We start from the raw sequence: 25,554 nt of genomic DNA, 5'->3' as shown, positions 1-25,554 counted from the left end.
ACTGTACCGGAGGGAATTATTCCTTAAAAGAATCAGCGCCTTGTGTGGACTAATACAGGAAAAACAAAACTTTTTGTACATATGAAAGTCATGCTGCTGAGCAGTTATGATTTAAGAGGTTTTAAGTCAGAGGGATCATTTGAGGCCAGCTTTGTACAAGCTTTTAGAGCCTTTGCAATGTCCTTCCCCTGCTGCTCTAGGGGAAGGAGTACATGTAAACAGGTTCTTCAGAGACCTCTCAAGAGTTTTCATAAGTTAGGCCCTTTGGGTTAACAAAAGTTAGAGTTCCGCAGAAGCACAGCCGCGGTTTTGACCATTGCAATGTCTGACGCGTTTTTATAAATCACGCTGTGTTCCTTCCCCTTTTCTGTCCTGCCCTTCACACTTCAAATTTTCATAAAATATTCACTTCACCTTCAACTTTGAGAACTAAGAAACCTTTGCATGTGTTAGTATTCTGAGGCATCACCTGGGAAACCCCTTAAGCTGCTGTGCTGTCTGGGGGTCTACAGAGAGCAGTGCGGTGGCAGATAGAGGCTGGTGCATATGCCACTCATTTCACTTACAATCTACCCGGTTCAGAATCGAATGCAGATTTATGATAAGGGAGAAATTTTCCAAACGGCATTTTCTACACTTAATTACTGGATATGTAGAAGTAATTTGCTTTCTTAAGGTAATTTGAAAAGCAGGATCTACCACTGAGCAGTCCTACAGGAATAGCTTGGGATTGCCAGCCAGTCCCTTTCTGGGTACGCAAGGCTTTGTGTGAGGGTGCTGCGGGATGTCCCCTGCTCGCTTAGCTCTCAGTTCCCCTGTGGAAGCAGCAGAAATCCCTCTGCACCACCCAGTGTGGGAAGGAGGGTCGTCAGGATGAGGAAGCAGAGTTGGGAAGCACAGAGGGGACCACTCAGTCAACTCGCCACCTGCACTGCCGTGATGAGAACAACCAGTGGGGCTGTGAAAAGATGGATGTGCTCACAAATCTGAGTGTTTAATAGAGGTGACAAGGTGGTGACCTCTGCACATGGGTTGGGTTCACTTTCTTACAGTTTCCTGGAGCAAGACCTATATCCCCAGAAAACAGCACTCTGGGGAGAAAGTCTGCTTTGGCACCAGTCTGAAGCATTTATGTCCAGATATCCTGAGGTCTCCAGCAATCAGTACTGGACAGACGCTATACCTCTTCTGGCTTATTAAAAAAGGCAGACCACATCCTCCCCTTATTGTCAAATTTTTAAGGAAGGGAGGGAGTAAAATAATAGTGGTTTGTGAAAACAAAATCCTCCTATTCTGTGAAATTAGTCTACAAAATGGGCAGATTTGGGCTCATTTTTTGAAAGAGGGATAATAACATTTGTCCAGCCCACTCCAGCTCAGAGCACCTCAATGTATGTGATCTCCTTTCAACCTTACTCATTCAGCCTTGTAAAGTACTGTGAGATCCTCACTTTACAAGTAAAGAGACTAGGGCTTAGAACAGTTAACTGGAAGAAACAAGGGCTTATAGCTGGTTCTGGGGCATATTGTTTTCCTGCTGCAGTATACGGTGGTGCCCAGGAACAAAGATGTGGCTTTAATTGACTTGGGTGTGCCCCTCTGGGGTTGAAATACCTAGGGACAGGATCAGCAAGCTAGACACTCTTAAGGGTTTGTTTTTTAAGCTTCTGGACAGAAATGGAGGAGAGAATCTAACCAGATGACTTTTATAACAATTCTTTCACTTTCTCCCTCCCCATTTGAAAGCTCTTCTTAAGAGTGAGTGTGGCTGGAACACAATCGCGTCCAGCTATTTTCCTGTCACCACATGTTTCCAGATGTGGGACCAGAAAAAGGACTCTGCCTAATTCCAGTTGTGGGTCCCCTTGGAGTTTACATCACTTGTTTTTCAGTTCTGTTTTCTATTCCCTTCATCCAAAATCCAGCATAGGCTTCTATGTAGGAACGTTTACTTAAAAACAAAATTTCAAGTTCCTTAGCTGCAGGTGATGGCCTCCATCATTTTAATATAGTCTGGAATGAGAGTTTGCTCATTAACCAATAGCTTCCATAGTAAACATTCAAAACCCCAAAGCAAAGTTCACTTCTCATCTAATCCTTGCCCAGCAAGAGAAGGCCAGGTTGTAGGGAGACGAGAGGGAAAGCTGCGTGGAGAGAGGTGATCCTGGCTTCTGTTCAAGCTTCAGTTGTTAGAGGGTCTTTCAGGTTCTTGAGCTCTTCTAGCAATAAAGGAGAAACTGCTGAGTTCACAGCTTCCACACTCGTTAACATTTAGTGGTGGCCCAGCACACACTAAAATTGATTGAAGAAAGGGTGTGCCAGAGAAGTGTTTAAAATAGTATTTTACATTAAGATTCCATTTGGACCTAAACTTACTGTGTCAGGGTCAGGAGGCTAGGAGGTGCAGGTGATTACAGAGATACCCCTGCAGCAAATTAAAAATGGGAGGCTCTGGGAATGTGCTGTGTCACATCTGTGTGCATATCCCTGGCCTCCTCACCCCCAGCCTCCCAGTATCCAGCAGCTTCTTTGACAAAAGCATCTCCAAGGAGATGGACAGGTGCTCTGTCTCCTGCGCACCACATCCAGATCTGCCCCACCAGACCCTGTGTGGCTCTAAGTGCTGGCCTCGGTGAGAAGCCCTCCAGCCAGCTGGTCTGTTGTCCAGGTCCGTCAGTGTCTGGTTTCCCTGCCCTGTGTAATTTAAACATTAGAGCTGAATACATCTGTCATTCTCCCTTCTCTGGAGACTGTGAAATGTCCAGAGCTTTTCAGACTAGTGCAGAGAAGAAATGTTGTGTAACTCCAAGCAGAGGCCTGGGACTGTCCAGATGTGGCGGAGCTGGCCCGGAGACTTCCTCCAGTGTGTAGCACATCTGTCAGTCAGTCAGCCGGCAGCGATCTAGGAGTGAGCCACAGCTGCACGCACCCATGCAGAGAGGGAAACCTGGTTCTGAGTTTCAAACAGAAATTGGGAGTCAGGACATCTACTTTGTGCCAGCCTTAATTTACCTCATTACTCCTCACAACAGCTCTGTGGGGCAGGAAAGGTCATCGTGTGAAGCCACTTTTACTCAGATGAGCAGTGTCCCAGCCTTCAAACATCAGCCCCTCAGACCATTTGAAACCCTTTCAGGAACAAACTCTCATGAGAATTGGTGACAGGATCAGACAGGCACATGGCATTCCCAGAGAACCCTTTCTTTCCAGACTTCTTCCCATAGTTTCACCCTCAGAGAAATGTTGGCTGTGGTCTCCTCCCCTGCCCCCTGCCCTCCTGTGGAAAGAAAGGTCAGTTACAGATGCCCAGGCCCTGGGGAGACTGGAGAGGCAGCGGTAAGCCAGGAGCTCAGTGCTCAGCCTCTTCCCAGCTATCACCAGTGCAGGAATGGGACAGCAGCAGCTCATTCTGGCGTAGCCAGGGCGACGGGGGCTGGGAGTATGGACATCTGCACCAACCACACTCTCCGAACTGTCTAAGCTGTTGGCATGTGCTCAGTGCAGAGTGTTGGCAGTAACTGATGTACTGCAGACTTGCAAAGACTGCTACCATGTAAGTAATGTATGTAAATTAACGTTTTGTGTAATGAAAGTTTTTACTTTTTGCAATTAAAAGTGTGTATGTTGATTGATAAGAACTTGCCTGAACTTGGTGTCATTCTTCAATTTCCAGTTTCGTCTTCTTCTATAACTCGGGAGACTGGTAGCCTCATCCTCCTCATGTGCAGGCTCTGCTGCAGGCCTCCCAGTCCCACCCAGCCTTGGTCCTCTCTAACGTTCTCGCTCGGCTTTGTCCTCACTTGCTTTCACAGACTCTTCTCGTATCTCCATTCCAGCCCTTTGCCCCCATGGCTTTCAATATGCTGTTCCCCTGGACTGTCAGCTCTCAGTCCTCCTATTAATACCCTCCTTTGTCCCTGCACTTTACCCAGAATTCAGATGAGAACCTGGACACCTTTACCTTCTCACCAGCCAGCTGCACACAGCCCAGGTACCCTCACAGTGTCACCTCACCTGTGGATATCCTAGGTTCTTGGAGGAGGACAGCCAGTCCCCCTTGCTGGCTCACACCAGCTGCCACCAGATCAGGGCCACTCTCAGCACTCAGTTAACTCAGTGCAGATTTGAGTCAACTCATTTCTGTGTGTTCATATTTTGGGGGTAACTTGTCTTTTATATACAGAGTTTTATATAAATGCATGATATAACCATTTATACTGCTTAGTGCCCTGTTTTATGTTCCCTTTGTTATTTGCTGCACCCTTCTCCCTGTCCTGCATTATCTCCCCCACCCCCGTTCAGGTAAATGTAATATATACACAGCCACACCCTGCCACGTATCTTCCTGTAGTTTCCTCTGTGCTCTCTAGTCATAAATCAACGTTTTTGTCACTGCGTTACCAAAAATGGGGTCATATTCTGGCACTTGATGTTTCTTGCTTTTCTTAATACCTTGAAGGGCTTTCTTCAAGTCAGCTGGCATAGCTCTGAACTGTTCTTTCTAATGGCTAGGGTTTCGTGATGTGGACGTGCCATCATTTATTCAACTATTCTCTTGACAGTAAATCACATCCTGTTAAATGAGTATTTGGATTATAAGTCAAGAGGCCTGGAGCTAATTTTTAAAATGCATGGTTTTACAAAATGTGTATCCATGCTTGTTTTTTCCAACTCTAATACATGGTCTTCAAAAATGATCCCATTTCACAGTGCTATTCGTTTACCTGCTTGAAAACTGGACTTCCACCCAAGTAAAAGAGGGAGGGAGGGCTTGATTCTCTGTAAAAAGGTGGCAGAGCCACTTGTTTACAGTGTCTTTCTTTCTCAGCCCCTCTAGCACTGCGCACTGGCTTGTGGAAAACATCTCCCTCCCTTGGCTTCTGTGAAGCTCACTACTCCCTTGATGAACCCCCTTTCCATGTTTTTCTCCCCGGGAAATGCCAACTCCATGCTTTACCTTCCCCACCATGGGCAAGTTACCTCCAGCCCACATGCCCAATGTACACTTCTCACCGGAACACTAGTTCTGTAGATCAAAGTGTGCAGACTTCATCCCCATTGTTTCTCTCCTGAAGCACCTGTGATCCGCCATGTCCAAAATGACTGCGGCAGCCTTGGAGGGCTCCCTGTCACATATCAAGCCCACGGCTGCTTGGGTTGGAACCTTGCGGTTTCACTCCTAGACTCTGCCAGTAGCTGGCAAATACATTCCTTGTGCATGTCATCCCAAGTTACTGTCCCTGCACCTGCCACAGTGATCCTTCTAAAGCCCATGTCGCCTCACTTCCTTGCTCAGGGCTATGTAGTGACTGTTGCCGGCAGGATGAGAAGTCCTTCCACTCCTTAATTGTGCTTCCCCTCCTCATCCTCTGTGCTCCATTCTACTGGACCATCATGATGCCTGGACACATCCAGGCTCACTTTTCTTTTTAATTAAAAAAACTTTATTTTTCAGAGCAGTTTTAGATCCACAGCAAAACTGAGCAGAAGGTGAAAGAGTTCCAGTATATCCTCTGTCCCTACACATGCCGAGCCTCCCCTACTACTGAATTCCTGCCCCAGAGCAGTACAATTGTTAGACTCAATGAACTCACGCCGACACATCATTACCACCTGAAGTCACTTGGTGGTGTACATTTATGGGTTTGGACAAGTGTATAAAGATGTGTATCAAACCTATACTATCACACATGCTTGTTTTTCCATACGAATTCTTACATAGTTTCACTGCCCCAAAAACCCTCTGTGCTCTCCCTGCTCATCCCTGGCAACCTCTGATCTCTGCTATCTCCATAGTTTTGCCTTTTCCGGAATGTCATATAGTTGGAATCCACAGGATGTGGCCTTTTCAGATCGGCTTTCTTTGCTTAGCAATATGCACTTAAGGTCCCTCTATGTCTTTTCATGGCTTGATGGCTCATTCTTTTTAGTGCTGGATGATATCCCATTGGATGTACCATGTTCGCCTACTGAAGGACATCTTTGTTGCTTCTGAGTTACGGCAATTATGAAAAAATTGCTGTAAATATCTGTGCAGTTTTTTGTGTGGACATAGTTTTCAGCTTCTCTGGGTAAATACCAATGAGCACAGCTGCTGGATTTTACAGTAAGAGTATTATTTAGTTTTGTAAGAAACCACCAAACTTCTCCAAAGTGCCCATACCATTTTACATTCCGACCAGCAAAGAATGAGAGTTCCTGTTATTCTACATCCTCCTCAACTTTTGGTGGTGTCAGTGTTCTGGATTTTGGCTGTTCTGACAGTTGTGTAGTGCAATCTCATTTAATTTGCTGTTCCCTATGACATATGTTGAGTCTTTTCATATGTTTACTTGTCATCTGTGTATCTCCAGTGTGGTGTCTCTTTGGGTGTTTGACCCATTTTGTAATCAGGTAGTTCATTTCCTGCTGTGGAGTTTAAAGAGTTCTTTGTATATTTGGAAGAACACTCCTTTATCTGATGTTTTTTTTTTTAATTTTGGTATCATTAATCTACAATTACATGAGGAACATTATGTTTACTAGACTCCGCCCATCACCAAGTCCCCCCTACATACCCCATTACAGTCACTGTCCATCAGCGTAGTAAGATGCTATAGAGTCACTACGTGTCTTTTCTGTGTTGTACAGCCCTCCCCGTGCCCCCACCTACATTATGTCTGCTAAAAGCAATGCCCCTTTTTTCCCCCTAATCCCTCCCTTCCCACCCATCCTCCCCAGTCCCTTTCCCTTTGGTAGCTGTTAGTCCATTCTTGGGTTCTGTGAGTCTGCTGCCATTTTGTTCCTTCAGTTTTTTTCTTTGTTCTTTTTTTTTTTTATTACGAATTCTTACATAGTGAATAACTTCTTACATGGTGAACAGTACAAGGGCAGTCATCACAGAAACTTTCGGTTTTGATCACGCATCATGAACTATAAACAATCAGGTCAAATATGAATATTTGTTTGATTTTTTTTTTTGAGAGGGTATCTCATATTTATTGATCAAATGGTTGTTAACAACAATAAAATTCTGTATAGGGGAGTCAATGCTCAATGCACAATCATTAATCCATCTCAAGCCTAATTCTCGTCAGTCTCCAATCTTCTGAAGCATAACGAACAAGTTCTTACATGGTGAACAAATTCTTACATAGTGAATAAGTTCTTACATGGTAAACAGTACAAGGGCAGTCATCACAGAAACTTTCGGTTTTGATCACGCATTATGAACTGTAAACAATCAGGTCAAATATGAATATTCGTTTGATTTTTATACTTGATTTATATGTGGATCCCACATTTCTCCCTTTATTATTATTATTTTTTTATTTTTAATAAAATGCTGAAGTGGTAGGTAGATGCAAGATAAAGGTAGAAAACATAGTTTAGTGTTGTAAGAGAGCAATTGTAGAAGATCAGGTGTGTGCCTGTAGACTATGTGTTAATCCGAGCTAGACAAGGTCATTAAAACATCCACGGATGCAGAAGATTTCTCTCAAAACGGGGGGTGAGGTTCTAAGCTTCACCACTGTTGATCCCCAATTTCTCACCTGATGGCCCCCCAGCGACTGTGCCTGTCTTAGGTTGTTCCTCCCTTGAGGAATCTTACCCGTCTCTGGCTAACCACTCATCTTCCAGGGCCCTACAGGGAGATGTAAAGTTGGTAAGTGAGAGAGAAGCCATATTGTTTGAAAAGGTTAGCTTTTTACTTCTTTGCATATTTATGCCCTGTGGCTTCTATGCCCAGCATTTGTCTTGAGGTATCTTTACCACTTGAAGGAATTATGATACTCGGTAAATTCGATATGAGGCACGAATTCTACTTAAGGGTTGTAATTAGGAAGGAAGAAGAAAAGCTATAGAGGTAGCAGATGGAAGAAAACATGGGAGGATTGATTATTTCTTTGACATATCTTCTTGTAGAGTAACTTAAGCATGTATAGGTTTTAAACTACTAACTAAATTGTGCACACATATTAACATGATAGGAATACAGTTACATAAACAAAGCAGATCTATAATTACCAGCCATCTCCAGTGAAGCCAAGAAAACCAGTTAGGCACCCTAGGCATTTGTGAAAATTTGTCTATGATATGATGGATATTGTCCAACTGTACTTGAACAGTCTGAGAGAAATCAGACAAGTTAAAGCAACCCATTTCTGAGAACTGTTCACATCCCATATGTTCTTTTAACCATAGATAGTCTGTAGTCGTAAGATTTTGGAGTGCTACAACTTGCACTTCTCCTAATTCTTGGTTGAGTTCCAACAGTATAGATCCAGTCAAATTTGTTGTTTTACTGTATGCACAGACCAGCTTAGATATCTCTTTCTTCATTCCAATGGCAAGTCCAGGAAACGGTGGGATGGATGCAGCTACAACTGCAGCATTGCCTGGATCTTTGTGGAGGTTTTTTGATGATCATCTTCTGGTATGAGTCTTCCAGATAGTGCTGATGTTGGAAGTTCTTCTTCATATCGTTTCTTAGTTCATTTTCTGGGTAGCCAAATTAGGCTTTGATCTTCTATATAAAAACAAACAGACCCTTTGCCCACACTTTGATATGCCCTTTATACCATTGTGTAGAACTCATTGGAGGTCACCACACAGGAACTGCTTTTTTTTTTTTTTTATTAAGAGAAAGGAATATTATCAGAAAAGTGTACCTCCATAGCCAATCATCTGACACCCTTTAAGTGATCAAAATTAAGGATATTTAAAGCATGCATTAATCTTTGATTTACCATTAGTTTTATCCTATCAAGGAGTAATCCCCCTTTTCTTTCTTTCTTTCTTTTTTTTTTTTTTAATCTTTAATCTACACTTACATGAAGAATACTATGTTTACTAGGCTCTCCCCTATACCAGGTCCCCCCTATAAACCACATTACAGTCACTGTCCATCAGCATAGCAAAATGTTGTAGAATCACTACTTGTCCTCTCTGTGTTGTACAGCCCTTCCCTTTCTCCCTCACCCCCCTATGCATGCTGATCTTAATACCCCCTTTCTTCTTCACCCCCTTATCCCTCCCTGCCCACCCATCCTCCCCAGTCCCTTTCCCTTTGGTACCTGTTAGTCCATTTTTGGGTTCTATAATTCCGCTGCTGTTTTGTTCCTTCAGTTTTTCCTTTGTTCTTATACTCCTCAGATGAGTGAAATCATTTGGTATTTCTCTTTCTCCACTTGGCTTATTTCACTGAGCATAATACCCTCCAGCTCCATCCATGTTGCTGCAAATGGTAGGAGCTAGAGGGTATTATGCTCAGTGAAATAAGCCAAGCATAAAAAGACAATCATCAAATGAATTCACTCATCTGTGGAGTATAAGAACAAAGAAAAAACTGAAGGAAAAAAACAGGAGCAGACTCACAGAACCCAAGAATGGACAAACAGTTACCAAAGAGAAAGGGACTGGGGAGGATGGGTGGGAAGGGAGGGATAAGGGGGAAAAGGGGGCATTACAATTAGCACACATAATGTAGGGGGGGGGCATGGGGAAAGCAGTATAACACAGAGAAGACCAGTAGTGATTCTATAGCATCTTACTGTGCTGATGAACAGTGACTAATGGGGTATGTGGTGGGGACTTGATAATGGGGGAATCTAGTAACCAGTGTTGCTCATGTAATTGTATATTAATGATACCAAAATTTAAAAAAAGTTAATCTGAAAATTTCATGACCCCCCCAAAAAAATGCCCTATTTCACCCCCCCCTTTTTTTTTTTATTAACATCTGTTTAAGAACCCGGAAAAAAAAAAGAAGTCTTTGCTTCATTGTATTGCTTTGCTCCTTTGTCAAAGGTTAGTTGACTGACTTGTGGGTCTGTTTCTGGGCCCTCTACCTCTGTTCTGTTGCTCGCTTGTCTATTCTTGCACCAATACCACACTGTTTTGATTATTGTAGCTTTAGTAAGACTAGAGGTAAGGTAATGTTGGTTCTCTGACTGTTTTTCTTCAATATTGAGTTGGCTGTTCTGGGTCCTTTTACTTAACAATATAAACTTCAGAATCAGTACGTTGATAGCCACAAAAAAATTTGCTGAAATTTTTATTGGGATTGCATTGAACCTATGAATCAGGTTGCATCCAGGTTGTTTTTAATTAGAAGTTATAATTCCTATCCCATGATAATATTTTTCAACTTCAGTATATCCAATTTTCTTCAACTTGAATTCCAGTTTACTAATGCACATTCTTCCAACATGACACATGTCCTTTAGGCTTTCTTAAATCAAACTGACAAACCTCTAGATACCACATTAAAGACAGATATTTCACCAATATTATTTTTTCAGAGTAATGACTTTATTCTTTTTGTAAAAATGATTCATTCTTATAAATAATTGAAGACAGTCTGGGTGACCTTATGAAAATCTCCACCCAGAGATAACCACTAATAGGTGCACAACATTCTAGGCATCTCTACAATATTTCTAGCTAAAAGGCTGGATAGAAATGCTTGTTATTAAAATGGGGCTAGTCATGCTATTTAAAGAATAAAAATAGTAAATCAATTTTCTGTGGCTCTACCAGAAGAAAAAGAAACTGAAGTTTCTTCCCCACAAAAAAAAGTATTAGTTCCTAAAAGATCTCTCTCTCTAAAGCCAGATGATGAGAAACATTAAGAAACTGGAATGATTATTAATGACATTTATTTTTTGGAAGGCATGTTCCAAGGCCCCAAAGATGAGGAAATTGCTTGCTCCTTCTCCCATCTTACCTCTTTGTCTAATTTGCAACTGGTATTAATTACACCTGTATTGGTATTTTCAAAGTCCATGAATTTCCTTCTACCCTGAAACAGTAATTCTCCAAGTTATTTAGCTTTCATTTTATACTTAAACTGATTGTGACTCACCACCAGTAAATTTACCATCAGTTCTTCATTCCTGAGTTGTTTTTAAACTCTTAATTGGCTAAATTTCATCATTATGTTTTTCAAGGATGGCTCACAAATGCTGTGTTTTCTGTGTTTGAGAATGTTTCTGTGGTTTTTGTACTTGAGTGCAACTTGGCTGAGTAAAACATTCTTGCACCACACTTGCTTTTGCTCAGAGCTTTGGAGACATTTCCCTGTTCTCATCTGGCAGCCTGACTGTTGGTAGGGACAAGACAGGTCAGCCTAAGATGCCCCTTTCAAATGAAGGTGACTTTAAAAAAATCTGTATGCCTTAAGAATTCTATCCTAGTTCTTTACCCGTTTTTCCTGGAACAAGGTCTGCTCTTTTAAGTTGTAATCCCATTCTTAATTTTGGGGAAGATGTATTTTCTTCTACTTTTTTCTAGTTTTATTGAGAAATAATTGACATACATCACTATTTAAGTTTGAAGTGTACAGCATGATGGTTTGATTTACATATATTGGGAAATGATTCCCACAATAGGTTTAGTTAATATCCATTAATTATATAGATACAATAAAGAAAAGAAAAAAAATTTCTCCTTTTGATGAGAACTCTGAGAATCTACTCTTAATTTGTATTTCCTTTATGAATACATTTGCTCTTCCGTTTTTGTGTTCTGTTTCAGATTATGTATGTATTCCTTTGTTTCACTGTCTTGATCTTTTATAACTATTGTCTTCTCTCCTTTTGATATTTGTCTGTTTTCTCATTTGGCATAATTATCGCAAGCCTTTCCTCTATATCAATTTCTTTGTGAGACATATCTGTTCAGTTTCTTGTTATTTCTGATGTATTCATTTTATGAAAGTGCACTTAGTTTGTTCCCTTACGCATTCTGTTATTTCATCTTTGTTTACTTTCTTGAATTCATGTTGCCACTATTTTATGTTCTTCTGTAGCTCAGAATGCTATAGGGAATTTGTTTTCTGTTGCTTGGGTTACATTTTCTTGTAGACTTGGTTTTCATCAACCACATGCATGTTCTTTTCTTTTTGTATGTTTTCGTAGCTACCCTGCCATTTCTTTTCAATGTCTCAGGCTTAATGTGGCAGCTCTGGCCAGATCTTTTGTTTGCTTCTATATAATTTGGGCACAGTCTCAATTTTAATAGCATCTGTACCCACCACTAAGATTTAACAGATAACAATTTATATTAACCAAGTATTGGCTTATGTGACCCATTCAGTACTTGGGGAAAAAGCCCCGTATTTGCTTCTATTTTATTTATTTATTTTTATTTTGGTATCATTACTGTATAATTACATGAGCAATATTATGGTTACTAGACTCCCCCCATTATCAAGTCCCCCCCACATACCCCATTATAGTCACTGTCCATCAGTGTAGTAAGATGCTATAGATGTGTCCATCAGTGTAGTAAGATGCTTGTCTTCTCTGAGTTATACTGCCTTCTCTGTGCCCCCCACATACATTATGTGTGCTAATCGTAATGCCTTTTTCCCCCTTACCCCTCCCCACCCATCCACCCAGTCCCTTTCCCTTTGGTAATTGTTAGTTCATTCTTGGGTTCTGTGAGTCTGCTGTCATGTTCCTTCAGTTTTTGCTTTGTTCTGATACTCCACAGATGAGTGAAATCATTTGATACTTGTCTTTCTCTGCCTGGCTTATTTCACTGAGCATAATACCCTCTGGCTCCATCCATGTTGTTGCAAATGGTAGGATTTGTTTTCTTTTTATGGCTGAATAATATTCCATTGTGTATATGTACCACATCTTTATCCATTCATCTACTGATGGACACTTAGGTTGCTTCCATATCTTGGCTATTGTAAATAGTGCTGCAGTAAACATAGGGGTGCATATATCTTTTTCAAACTGGGCTCCTGCATTCTTAGGATAAATTCCTAGGAGTAGAATTCCTGGGTCAAATGGTATTTCTATTTTGAGCTTTTTGAGGAACCTCCATACTGCTTTCCACAATGGTTGAGTTAATTTACATTCCCACCACCAGTGTAGGAGGGTTCCCCTTTCTCCACAACCTCGCCAACATTTGTTGTTGTTTGTCTTTTGGATGTTGGCCATCCTAACTGGTGTGAGATGATATCTCGTGGTTTTAATTTGCATTTTTCTGATGATTAGCAATGTGCAGCATCTTTTCATGTGCCTGTTGGCCATCTGAATTTCTTCTTTGGAAAAGTGTCTGTTTAGCTCCTCTGCCCATTTTTTAATTGGATTGTTTGCTTTTTGTTTGTTGAGGTGTGTGAGCTCTTTATATAATTTGGATGTCAACCCCTTATCGGATATGTCATTTATGAATATATTCTCCCATACTGTAGGATGTCTTTTTGTTCTACTGATGGTATCCTTTGCTGTACAGAAGCTTTTTTAGTTTCATATAGTCTCACTTGTTCATTTTTGCTTTTGTTTCCCTTCCTTGCCCAGGGAGATATGTTCATGAAGAAGTTGCTCATGTTTATGTCCAGGAGATTTTTGCCTATGTTTTTTTCTAAGCATTTTATGGTTTCATGACTTACATTCAGGTCTTTGATCCATTTTGAGTTTACTTTTGTGTATGGGGTTAAACAATAATCCAGTTTCATTCTTTTACATGTAGCTGTCCAGTTTTTTTTTTTTGAGAGGGCATCTCTCATATTTATTGATCATATGGTTGTTAACAATGATAAAATTCTGTATAGGGGACTCAATGCACAATCATTAATCAACCCCATGCCTAATTCTCAACAGTCTCCAATCTTCTGAAGCATAATAAACAAGTTTTTACATGGTGAACAAGTTCTTACATAGTCAATAAGTTCTTACATGGCGAACAGTGCAAGGGCAGTCATATCACAGAAACTTTCAGTTTTGATCATGCATTATGAACTGTAAACAGTCAGGTCAAATATGAATATTCGTTTGATTTTTATACTTGATTTATATGTGGAAAACATAAGTTAATGCTGTAAGAGGGCAAATGTAGATGATCAGGTGTGTGCCTATAGACTAAGTATTAATCCAAGCTAGACAAGGGCAACAAAACATCCACGGATGCAGAAGATTTCTCTCAAAACAGAGGGGATAAGGTTCTAAGCGTCACCTCTGTTGATCCCCAATTTCTCACCTGATGGTCCCCCTGCGACTATGCCTGTCTTAGGTTCCTCCCTTGAGGAATCTTACCCGTCTCTGGCTAACCAGTCATCTTCCGGGGCCATACAGGGAAAAGTAAAGTTGGCAAGTGAGAGAGAAGCAATATTGTTTGAAACGGTTAGCTTTTTACTTTTTTGCAGATTTATGCCCTGTGGCTTCTATGCCCAGCATTTGTCTTGATGTATCTTTACCACTTGGAAGCATTATGATACTCGGTAATTTCGATATGAGGCACGAATTCTACCTAGGGGTTGTAATTATGAAGGAAGAAGAGAAGCTATAGAAGTAGCAGATGGAAGAAAACATGGGAAGATTGATAATTTCTTTAACATATCTTCTTGTAGTGTAACATAAGCATGTATAGGTTTTAAATTACTAATTAAATTGCATGCACACATTAACATAATAGGAATACAGCTACATAACCAAAGCAGACCTACAATTACCAGCCATATCCAGTGAAACCAAGAAAACCAGTTAGGCACCTTAGGCATTTGTGAAAACTTATCAATGATATGATGGATATTGCCTAACTGAATTTGAATATTTTGAGAAAAATCAGACAAATTAAAACAACACATTCCTGGGAACTGTTCACATCCCATATGTTCTTTTAACAGTAGATAGTCCATAGTCGCAAGATTTTGGAGCGCTGCAACTTGTGCTTCTAATTCTTGGTTGAGTTCCGACAGTATAGATCCAGTCAAATTTGTTGTTTTACTGTATGCACAGGCCAGCTTAGATATATCCTTCTTCATTCCAATGGCAAGTCCAGGAACCGGTGGGATGAATGCAGCTACAACTGCAAAAGCACCAGGATCTTTGTTGAAGTTTTTTGGTGATCATCTTCTGGAATGACTCTTCAGCTGTCCAGTTTTGACAACACCAGGTGTTGAAGAGGCTGTCATTTCCCCATTGTATGTCCATGGCTCCTTTATCTTATATTAATTGACCATATATGTTTGGGTTAATCTCTGGACTCTCTATTCTGTTCCACTGGTCTATGGGTCTGTTCTTGTGTCAGTACCAAATTGTCTCGATTACTGTGGCTTTGTAGTAGAGCTTGAAGTTGGGAAGTGAGATCCCCCCTGCTTTGTTCTTCTTTCTCAAGATTGCTTTGGCTATTCAGGGTCTTTTGTGGTTCCATATGAATTTTAGAACTATTTGTTTCAGTTGGTTGAAGAATGCTGTTGGTATTTTGATAGGGATTGCATTGAATGTATAGATTGCTTTAGGCAGGATGGCCATTTTGACAACATTAATTCTTTCTAGCCAAGAGCATGGGATGAATTTCCATTTATCAATGTCCTCTTTAATTTCTCTTAAGAGTGTCTTGTAGTTTTCAGGTTATAGGTCTTTCACTTTCTTGGTTAGGTTTATTCCTAGGTATTTTATTCTTTTTGATGCAGTTGTGAATGGAGTTGTTTTCCTGATTTCTCTTTCTGCTAGTTCATCGTTAGTGTATAGGAATGCAACAGATTTCTGTGTATTAATTTTGTATCCTGCAACTTTGCTGAATTCAGATATTAGTTCTAGTAGTTTTGGAGTGGATTCTTTAGGGTTTTTTATGTACAATATCATGTCATCTGCAAACAGTGGCAGTTTGACTTCTTCCTTACCAATCTGGATGCCTTTTATTTCTTTGTGTTGTCTGATTGCCATTGCCAGGACCTCCAGTACTATGTTGAAAAAAAGGGGGGAGAGTGGGCATCCCTGTCATATTCCCGATCTTAGGGGAAAAGCTTTCAGCTTCTCGCTGTTAAGTATGATGTTGGCTGTGGCTTTGTGATATATTGATATTGGCCTTTATTATGTTGAGGTACTTGGCCTCTATACCCATTTTGCTGAGAGTTTTTATCATGAATGGATGTTGAATTTTGTCGAATGCTTTTTCAGCATCTATGGAGATGATCATGTGGTTTTTGTCCTTCTTTTTGTTGATGTGGTGGATGATGTTGATGGATATTCGAATATTGTACCATCCTTGCATCCCTGAGATGAATCCCACTGGATCATGGTGTATGATCCTCTTGATGTATTTTTGAATTCAGTTTGCTAATATTTTGTTGAGTGTTTTTGTGTCTATGTTCATCAGGGATATTGGTCTGTAGTTTTCTTTTTTTGTGGTGTCTTTTCCTGGTTTTGATAGTAGAGTGATGCTGGCTTCATAGAATGACTTTGGAAGTATTCTCTCCTCTTCTGTTTTTTGGAAAACTTTAAGGAGAATGGGTATTATGTCTTCTCTGAATGTCTGATAAAATTCTGTGGTGAACCCATCTGGTCCGGGAATTTTGTTCTTGGGTAGTTTTTTGATTAGCGATTCAATTTTGTTGCTGGTAATTGGTCTGTTTAGATTTTCTGTTTCTTCCTTGGTCAGTCTTGGAAAGTTGTATTTTTCTAGAAAGTTGTCCATTTCTTCTAAGTTATCCAGTTCCATCTTTGCTTTTAGAACTGAGGACTTTCCTCAGCAAGTGGGGCTGAGACTCCTTCCCTTCCTGATCTCAAGTTGACTTTCTTCTTCACTCTGTCCTAGTCAGGAGCTCATATTTTCTTAACTGCCTGCATAGTCGATCTTCTCTTGTTTAAACAAAAAAATCCTTTTTTCCAGCTTCACCAACAGAAAGTACTGAAAGCTAAGTTAACAAAAACCTAGTAAAGGTAAGAATACAGCATTAAATAAAAACCAGTTGATTCGTTGCCCTTCTTTTCTGACCACTCAGACACATACTGCCACTCTGGGCCTCCTTGCCTCTCAGGAGCCTAGCCTGCCTCTGAAATGGAAGGGCTGGGAGCCTCATAGGAATCTCAGCTCTGACTCAGTGGGACATGACTAGAGAGTTGTACTAACCCCTCTGGTTTTCGTTTCCTCTTGGCTAAATGCAGCCCTTCCCATCTTCAGAGGGTCAGTACAAAGATGCCTACAACCATGTGTGTGAAGTGCCCAGCTCTGATCCTGCACGGAGCAGGTGTGCAGTGCAGGTTTCCCCCTTCCCTCTTGTTGTCAGCCTGTTTCCTCTCACAGCTAGCCTCTTCTGCCCTCCACTGTGGACAGGCCTTCTCCAGCCTCAAGAGCCATCCTCAGAATCACCAATGGCAGGGCTAGGCCAGACCCCAAGGATTCCTTGCCCACCTTTTCCTTTTTATGATAAGTGAGAAAGCTGAGGCTATATAGTTGATGATGACTCAGGAGTAAAACAGCCCACTCAGTGCTCTTGACCTCTTAAGTTTACCGAAATACAGTTTCTCCTCCCTGCCCACCTTCATAGTTCTCTCCTTCACTCCCTTTAGCCCAGTTTCATCATGAATCCTCTGTAGAACTCACCTAAAGGATATCACCCCTCAGCCCCACACCAAGATCAACTTCATCCTCTTTACTGACTCCCAGCATTTAATGCTTTCTTTTATCCTGTCTGGTCTGGGTTTGCAGGACAAGGACAAAGTCCATTCTTTTCAGCTGACCCTCTCCAGCTCCTTCCAGAGGCCAGGCCCTTCCATGTTCTGTGGGAGGCCCTCTGCTTCCCTCCTGCCCTCTGCTTCCCCAAGGACAGAGGAGGACACATTCTCCTTCCACCACACCAATTCCTTCCTGGTTGAGGACCAAACTCTACACAGATGTGCGGCCTGACTGCATACTCAGGAGGCCTCGGAAAGAACTCTCTCGGCCCCCCACCCCTGCCTGACCCCTCAGTACCAGGCAGCTCTGTCCCCTGCCAAGCTCCAAGCATCTCAAGTTCGGAGCTGGGCGAAGCACCAATGGCTGCATGTGTTGGCTTTTGTCCAGATGGCCAGCCTCTGGGCCCTCTGGTTACAGAAATGAATATCATCCTGGCCCCTTGAGTGTATAATCTTGTGTAAGAGGTAGGGAGCAAGTGTAAGTTACATTTTAAGAACTAAATATTGGGAAGTCAGATATTCCCTGAGAATTAAACCATACGTCAAAAACAAAATGAACCAGAACAGATATGCAAAATCACCTGAAGAAATGGTTCCCAGACTCGACTGAAATCAGAATGGAGATACAGTAATGTGAAAATTAGGCCCACCAGAAGGGGAAGAGTGGCCCCCAATGGAAGACAAGAGAAGCCTTGGAGGCAGAGGTTGGCAGTGCCTATCTGACTGGGGATACGGTGCCCCCAGGTGGTTGGCATAAGCATGTTTCCCCTGCCAGCCTCCTGCTGTTACATCAGTGGTGCCAACAGGCCGTTGATAGCTATTTCCCACCAACAAGGCTCAGGTTCTATAGCAAACCCCTTTTCTCTGCCTTCCTGTTCACCAAGCAACCTTCTAATTAATTGGCTTCCTGTGTGTTGTGCCTCCAGGAGAAAAGTGTAAATCCATAAATGGACATTCCTGGTCATGTGTTTCAATCTCCTGTAAGGTGCCCAGTGGTGCACACTCTTCTGGGCCTCTACAGGGGGGACCTTGTGAGGTGAGGGCCATGCCTGCCCTCTGTCGGTGCTCCCACCTCCAGGCCCCCTTTCCAGGCCTCCAGGAAGCCAGCCACGCTTGTTTCTTCATTCCTGGTGAACCATGACCTTACCCATACCTCTCCTTTCCAAAGCTTCACCCACACTAAGCCACCGGGGGAATGCAGACAGCTGGGAACTGGGGTGGACTGGAGGCACCAGCAAAAGCCAGGCTCTTCGCAAGTGTTTCCCGAATGGAACACTGCCCTGGAGAAGGGGAAGCCTGAGGAGGGCCCTGAAAGATATTAATGGAGTCAGTATGCGGAGGAGGAGCAGGAAGAGAATTCCAGAACAAGGGGTGAGTGCTCTACATGGAAAATGAAGGCACAGAAGTGGGAACAGCGTGAGGACCAGGAGGAGGTTAGCAAACAGGGGGTCCTAGGTCGGCCAGGTTGTGGAGGTCTGGGTCCGAGCAGAGGAGTTGAGATCTGATGCAATAGGCAGCAGGAGCCACTAGGTTCCAATAAGGAAAGACACAGGTGAAAGTGGTATTTCACAATCATCAGCCTGACTGCAGGCTGCCAGCTGCCAGGAGAAGAATGGGGTGTGGAGAGGCCAGGGACCAGGGAGGGCAGACACCCAGGAGGGTACAGAGGAACAGGACTGGCTGCCGCAGTGGGCACTGGGATGAAGCAGTTAGAAGAGACACACAGGTACACAGAGGATTGCTGTGCTGCAGCTCATTTGTATTAGCAAAAAACAAAGGAGAACAGCCCTAATGTCCATCCGTGGGAAAACGACTAAACAGATGGCTACATATTCATGCAATGGAATGTATTAGATGACAGATACATGAGCAGCATAGCATTACATGCCTGACACCTCAAAAGGAAGGGGAGAGAAAGGAAGGGAGGGAGGAGGAGGAGGGGGTACCTCCGGGCAGGTGAGAGTACTCAAGACCAGGGAGGGGGACACTAGGGGCCTCCGTGTTCTATCTCCAAAGCCAGGTAGTGGTTATGTGGGTGCTTGTTATATTATTATCTATACTCTTACATGCCTGAAGCATTTCACAGTAAAAATTTTTAAAGAAGATGTTTTAAACAGGGCTAGACATGAGAAACACTATGACGGAGACTGAGTATAGGTCAGGCAGAGACCAAATGGCTTGAATTTCTTGCCTAGAAGTCAGGGGATGGGCTGGCTGTGTGGACAGCTGACCTTCCTCATCCCAGTATCCACACCATGCCACATGTGCCATTCAGCTGCACCCTTATTTCCATCACACCCGCATCCTCATAGACACTCTCCGCTGTCCTCGTTGCCATGGTTACATAGCCTCCAGACAGCTGTAATGGGGTCAGGCACAAACACCTGCACAGGCTGGCCTCCCACTGGTCACGCACACCCCTGGAGAGTCCCTCCTGCTTGCCCAGCCACGGCCCCCACTGTTCTAGATACGTGCCTCTTCCCATAGGCTCCCTGACCCCAGCTCCAAACCAGGCCCAGCCCCACACTCCCAAAGAGGCTGCTTATGTCCCATTAGAATCCCAGCAAGGCCTGAGACAGCTGTGCTCTGTCAGGAATGTGTCTGCACCAGGAAGCCAGCAGCCCAGGGGAGGTCTGGGCCTGGCACCCAGCCCTACTGAGGCCCAAGGGCTTCGGGCCACAGGCTTCTGACACCAGCTGAGCTTGGCATTTCAGCAGGAACAGCGAGCCTCTGTGCCCACTGGGTTGTGAAGAGCTGGGATCCTGTTAAGATTTGGCATTGGCTGGGCAGCCATGCCCTCTCCTTTGGGGGACTGCGTCATGGTCCCTGCCATGGGGGTGACGTCCTCCCCTCCACCCTGTTCCCAGAGCTGTGAAACCCAGAGCAGGACAGCAACAGATCTCCTGCCTGGCAGCCTCCTGCCTCTGTCTGCCAACTCAAAACAGCTGCATTTATGAAATGCTAAGCGTCTGACATTCATTTTATTGAATCACCCCAGCAGTTCTGTGAGGTGGGCGTTATTATCCCACCTTACCTATGAACAAAGATTTGAGGGGGTAAATTGTTTGTGCAGCTAGTGAATGACCGTCAGGATGAGAGCCTGGATGGGTCTGACCTGCTTTCACCTTTGAACACTCTCCTGCCTCTGCTCTCCCTTCCTGTGGCTCGCCTCCCACCTCCGGCCCTGTCTTGTCCTCACCAGCCTCCCTCTGCCCCCCATCCGCGTGTCTCTCTCCTCTGCTGCTGTCTCCTTGCCCAGGACACATTGCCTCTTCCCCCATCACATGTTAATCTTAACTGTTAAGTTTTAAGCCCACTATTCTTATTTTTAAATGAGTTCAATCACACACAAAAAAAATACTTTTTGACTTAAAAAATACCCAAACCAGCTGAAATTGCTTCTACTTGCCTAGTAGGAAACGGCTTCTCACCCCAGGTTTATATACGGCGCCATCTTAGCTGGGTTTTGAGAATCCCAAGAGGGCAAAGACCTGGGTCCTGTCCAGAGAGCTTTCCATCTCGGTCGGAGGATGGGACCCAGAAACACACAGAAAGCACACCGTACAGAGAAGGTGCGCTTCCCAGAATGACCCTGAGGTACAGGTACTACGGGTCCCAGCTGAGTGAGGTGCATGCCCTCAGGAACTCAGGCCTGCCTGGCTGCCAGGAGCCAGGTGCCCCCTTCCATGGCGGCTTCCTTCCCTGACCCCAACGTCTTAGGGGGAAGACGGTGTGAGGAGGGGTGCTTGAAACTGCTTCAGGGAGAAAGAACTTGGAAGAGTTTCATGAACCGGTGTAACTTAGTTTGAGGGAGGAGTGACAGGAAGGAGCTGCTGGGGGGCGGGGGAGGGTAAAGGAAGGCAAAGTCAGGGAACAGTCTACAAACCAGGAAAGTGTGAGACACGGGGGGATGAGAGATGCTTCTAGTCTCCTGAGCTCCCCGACCACAAGCCCTGCAGGGACAGCAAATGACTAGCTTTGGGGGGTTATTTCTAAGTTGTCCTCATCTGACTTCTCGACAGCGCTGGGCAGAAGGAGCCTTGGAGAGGTTCAGACACACCCAGGGGTCCAAGACAAGCTGTGGATCTCGCATCCATCGGTTAGGGATGAAGAGAGTGAAAAACAAGATGAGAGAAACCAGATGAGGGGCAATACTTTGATTCAGGATGGGAATGGGAAAAGGAAAGGTGTCAGGGTGTACGCAGGTGCCTGAAACACGGGTCTGAAAAACCCGGAGGGCCGTTTGCAGGTGAGAGGGCAGCCTGGGGTACAGGGGACGAGGATAAACCAATGACTGCAAGGGAAGGAGGCCTGGCGTCTCTCCTCTCTCTATGACCCCTGATTCAGAACCATCCATTTTCAGCATTTTGAACAGACTGAGTTCTACCCACATACCTTGCATGGTTCTCTCGTAATATCTGAAGCACTTGTCTGTGCTTTGAAATGATCTCTGCATTTTTCTGACTGCAGTTTGCTGGTTTGGAGTTCACTGTAATGGAACTAAAGTAAAATTCTGTAGCGACTCCACTATTGTACCAAGGGGCTGGGCCTGTGAAAGCCAAGTTTCAAGGGTGGTTTGGATTCAGTGCCAGAGATCTTGTGTTTTCATGAAAATACAGAATGTGGCCACCAGCAATCCAGCCAGACCCTGACACTTAAATTCTAATTAAAGGGCAAGTTGAGCTACAGTGGTGAGAATGGGAACTAAAATATTATATCAAAACATAAGAAAAGCATGCCCACTATTTGCAATAGCCAAGACATGGAAGCAACCTAAGTGTCCACCAATAGATGAATGGATAAAGAATATGTGGTACATACATACAATGGAATATTATTCAGCCATAATAAGAAAACAAATCCTACCATTTGCAACAACATGGATGGAGTTAGAGGATATTATGCTCAGTGAAATAAGCCAAGCGGAGAAAGACAAGTACCAAATGATTTCCCTCATTTGTTGAGTATAACAACAAAGCAAAACTGAAGGAACAAAACAGCAGCAGACTCAGACTCCAAGAAGGAACTAGCGGTTACCAAAGGGAAAGGGGGTGGGGAGGGAGGGAGAAGGGGATTAAGGGGCCTTATGATTAGTGCACATAATGTAGGCGGGGCACAGGAAAGGCAGTATAGCACAGAGAAGACAAGTAGTGATTCTATGACACTACACTGATGGACGGTGACTGCAATGGGGTATGTCGGGGGGACTTGGTAATATGGGTGAATGTAGTAACCACAATGTTGCTTATGTGAAACCTTCATAAGAATGTATATCAATGATACCTTAGTAAAAATTAAAAAAAGAAAAGAAAAGAAAAGCCTTGTACCCAAAGGTGAGTGAGTTGTCTGTTAAGCACTTTGCAGACATTGAAAGTGGTTGTCTCCAAAGATACAGAGCAAGTTGAAGAAATTATTTCCAATGAAGTAAAAAAAGCACTCAGGACCCAACACTGCCTGTGATACTGCTTCATTAAGGCAGCAAGAGAAAAGATACGAGGACTATTCTTCTCAAACTATCAGTGGTGAAGGACCAGTTTATTTTTGTAAAATTTCTAGTTTTTTTGTTGGTTTGTAGAAACTACAAGCCAATAGTTTTGTAAAATACCATAAAAATAAAGGGCAAATATATGCCCATCAAAGGATCAGTATCTAAAATATATTTAAAAACTCTGAAAACTCCACAGTAAAAAAACAAAACAGTACAATTAGAAATGGATGAAAGACATGAACAGACCTATATCACCAAAGAAGATGGCCAATAAGCACATGAAAAGGATGTTCCCTCTCTTTACCTACTAGGAAACGTAAACTGAAGCCACAATGAGATTTCACCTCACACTATTAGAATGCCTGCGTCAGTTTCCTAGGGCTGTATAACAGAACACCACAAACTTGGTGGCTTTAAACGACAGAAATTTGTTCTCTCACGCGTCCGGAGGCCAGAAGTCTGAAGTCCAGGTGTCAGCAGGGCCATGCTCCCTCCAAAGGCTCCCAGGAAGAGTCCTTCACGCCTCTTCCAGCCTCCTGAGGCTGCTGGCAGTCTTTGTGCTCTTGGCTTGCAACTGTTCACTCCCATCTCTGCCTCCGTTGTCACATGTCCTTGTCCCCGTGGGTCTGTGCCTTCACATGGCCCTCTTATAAGGCCAGCATCCATTGGATTTAGGGCCCACCCTAATCCAATATGATTTTGCCTGAACTTGATTATATCTGTAAAGATCTTATTTCCAAATAAGGTCACTTCCGTAGGTACTGGGGATTAGGACTTGAACATCTGTTTTAGAGGGACACAGTTCAATCCACAAGAATGGCTAAAATAAAAATTGAGATACCCACAAAAGCTGACAAGGATGTGGAGGAAATAGATTGTTCATACATTGCTGCTGGAAAACAATCTGGCAGTTTTTATAAAACTAAACATGTATTTACTATCTGTGTCAGCAATCACATTCTTAGGCATTTGTCTCAGAGAAATGGAAACTCACACAAAAATCTGTACATAATGTTCATAGCAGCTTTATTCATAATGACCAAAAACTGAAAACAACCCAAATTTTCTCAACCAGTGAATGGCTGAACTAACTGTGATTCCGTACTATACCATGGAATACTATTCACCCTTATAAAGGGGTGAGCTGTTGATACATGCAACACCTTGGATGGATCTTAAGTTAAGGGCATTTGTGCTTAGTAGAAAAGCTGGTCTCAAAGGTTACATGCTATGTGATTCCATTTATATAATGTTCTTGAAATGATAACATCATAGCTTTGGAGAAAAAAGCAGTGGTTTCCAGGGGATAGGGTGGGGGTGTGCAACTATAAGGGGTAGCAGGAGGGAGTTGGGTCAAGTTCTTTATCATGACTACGTCAAGTTGGTTGTCATGACCACACAAATCTGAGGTAAAATTACACAGCAGTACACACTCATACACATATATGCACATGCACACAGGTGAGTGAAATCTAAAGAAGGTCTGTAACTCAGTTAACAGTTTTATGCCAACGTCAGTTTCCTGGTTTTGATATTGTATCACAGTTATACAAGATGTCCCCATTGGGGAAGCTAGGTAAGAGGTTCATGGGATCCTATGACTAATTTTTATGACTTCCTGTGGGTCTATAATTATTTCAAAGTAAGAAATTTAAAAAAATTAATTGTTAGAAAAAATGAAATGAAAAATAGATAGACCAAGTACAAACACCAGTTTTAAATCACAGATTCAACAGACCTAAAACAGTGATGTCCGATGGCTGTGGGAGTCTCTCAGGGCTCACTCTTGCTCTCGGCTCCTGCTGTGCTGAGGCGCAGTGATGACCATCTTCCAGAAGGGCACCAGGCCATGGAAAGACTAGAAGCAAATACCAGAGATGGAATTTTTTTTCCTCTGGCTGAATATTTTGTGGTGGAGTTATACTGCTGTTCAAAGTGAAACTTAATTTAAAATATGTGTAGCTAGTAACTCTATAATAATACATATTTACATAACTATATCCCTAAATACGTTATCTGTATAAATACATACTATCTATGTAATATATTTGTATAAATAAACACAATTTTTAAATAAAAAGAATAAAGAAAGAAAATAACAGTAAATAAAAAATGTATTCTGAGTCCTGGTTTATAGATGAAAACAGATGTAAACGACAGTCAGTTTTCCATGTGCTTGATTCTGTCATCTCCCCCTCCCTCTCCTGCCCCCTAACTTCACCCCCTGTTCTCCATTCCTCTCTCTGTCCCATCTGCACGCCCTCAACCTCCCTCTCTCCCTGGTGGCAGGTCCCAGGCTCTGCTCCTGCCCCACCCCAACACTGGGGAATCACTTTACCTCTCTGAGGATCAGTTTCCTTGTGTGAGGCGCTTATGAGACCCACCTCAGAGCTGTCCTGTGAGGAGTCACTGAGATCGCCCACGAGGCGAAGGCTCCAAGGGCCGCCTGGGAGCATGCACACGCAGAGCGCAGCTCTCTGGCTGCTCGCCTCGGTCCCCAGACGCTCAGGCCGGCTCTGCTCAGACTCCAGCCTTTGTTCCCATCACCTCCTCTTCTCAGGCCAACCAGGCTCCTCCTCCTCTGCCTCCCAGTCCACATCACCACCCCCCACCCCTGCCAACTCAAACCAGCACCCCTGCCCTTTAGAGGGCTGTGTGTCTCCTTCCAGCAGC

The 25,554-nt window shown here is 43.2% G+C and overlaps 1 protein-coding gene across 1 annotated transcript in view; it reads left to right on the top strand.

The window, feature by feature from the left end:
- Positions 1-24,927, top strand: part of C16H6orf89 (chromosome 16 C6orf89 homolog) — a 65,697-nt gene extending 40,770 nt beyond the window's left edge. The window contains exon 9 of the mRNA XM_073224364.1: positions 24,609-24,927. Within this exon, the coding sequence (XP_073080465.1) occupies positions 24,609-24,631 (23 nt within the window). The 3' untranslated portion in view covers positions 24,632-24,927. The remainder of the gene's footprint in view (positions 1-24,608) is intronic.
- The last annotated feature ends 627 nt before the right edge of the window (positions 24,928-25,554 follow it).

This window comes from Manis javanica, chromosome 16, assembly GCF_040802235.1.
Source record: "Manis javanica isolate MJ-LG chromosome 16, MJ_LKY, whole genome shotgun sequence".
Lineage (NCBI taxonomy): Eukaryota > Metazoa > Chordata > Mammalia > Pholidota > Manidae > Manis > Manis javanica.
The sequence above is the reverse complement of the archived record's forward strand: the minus strand, read 5'-3'. Positions and strand labels throughout refer to the sequence as shown.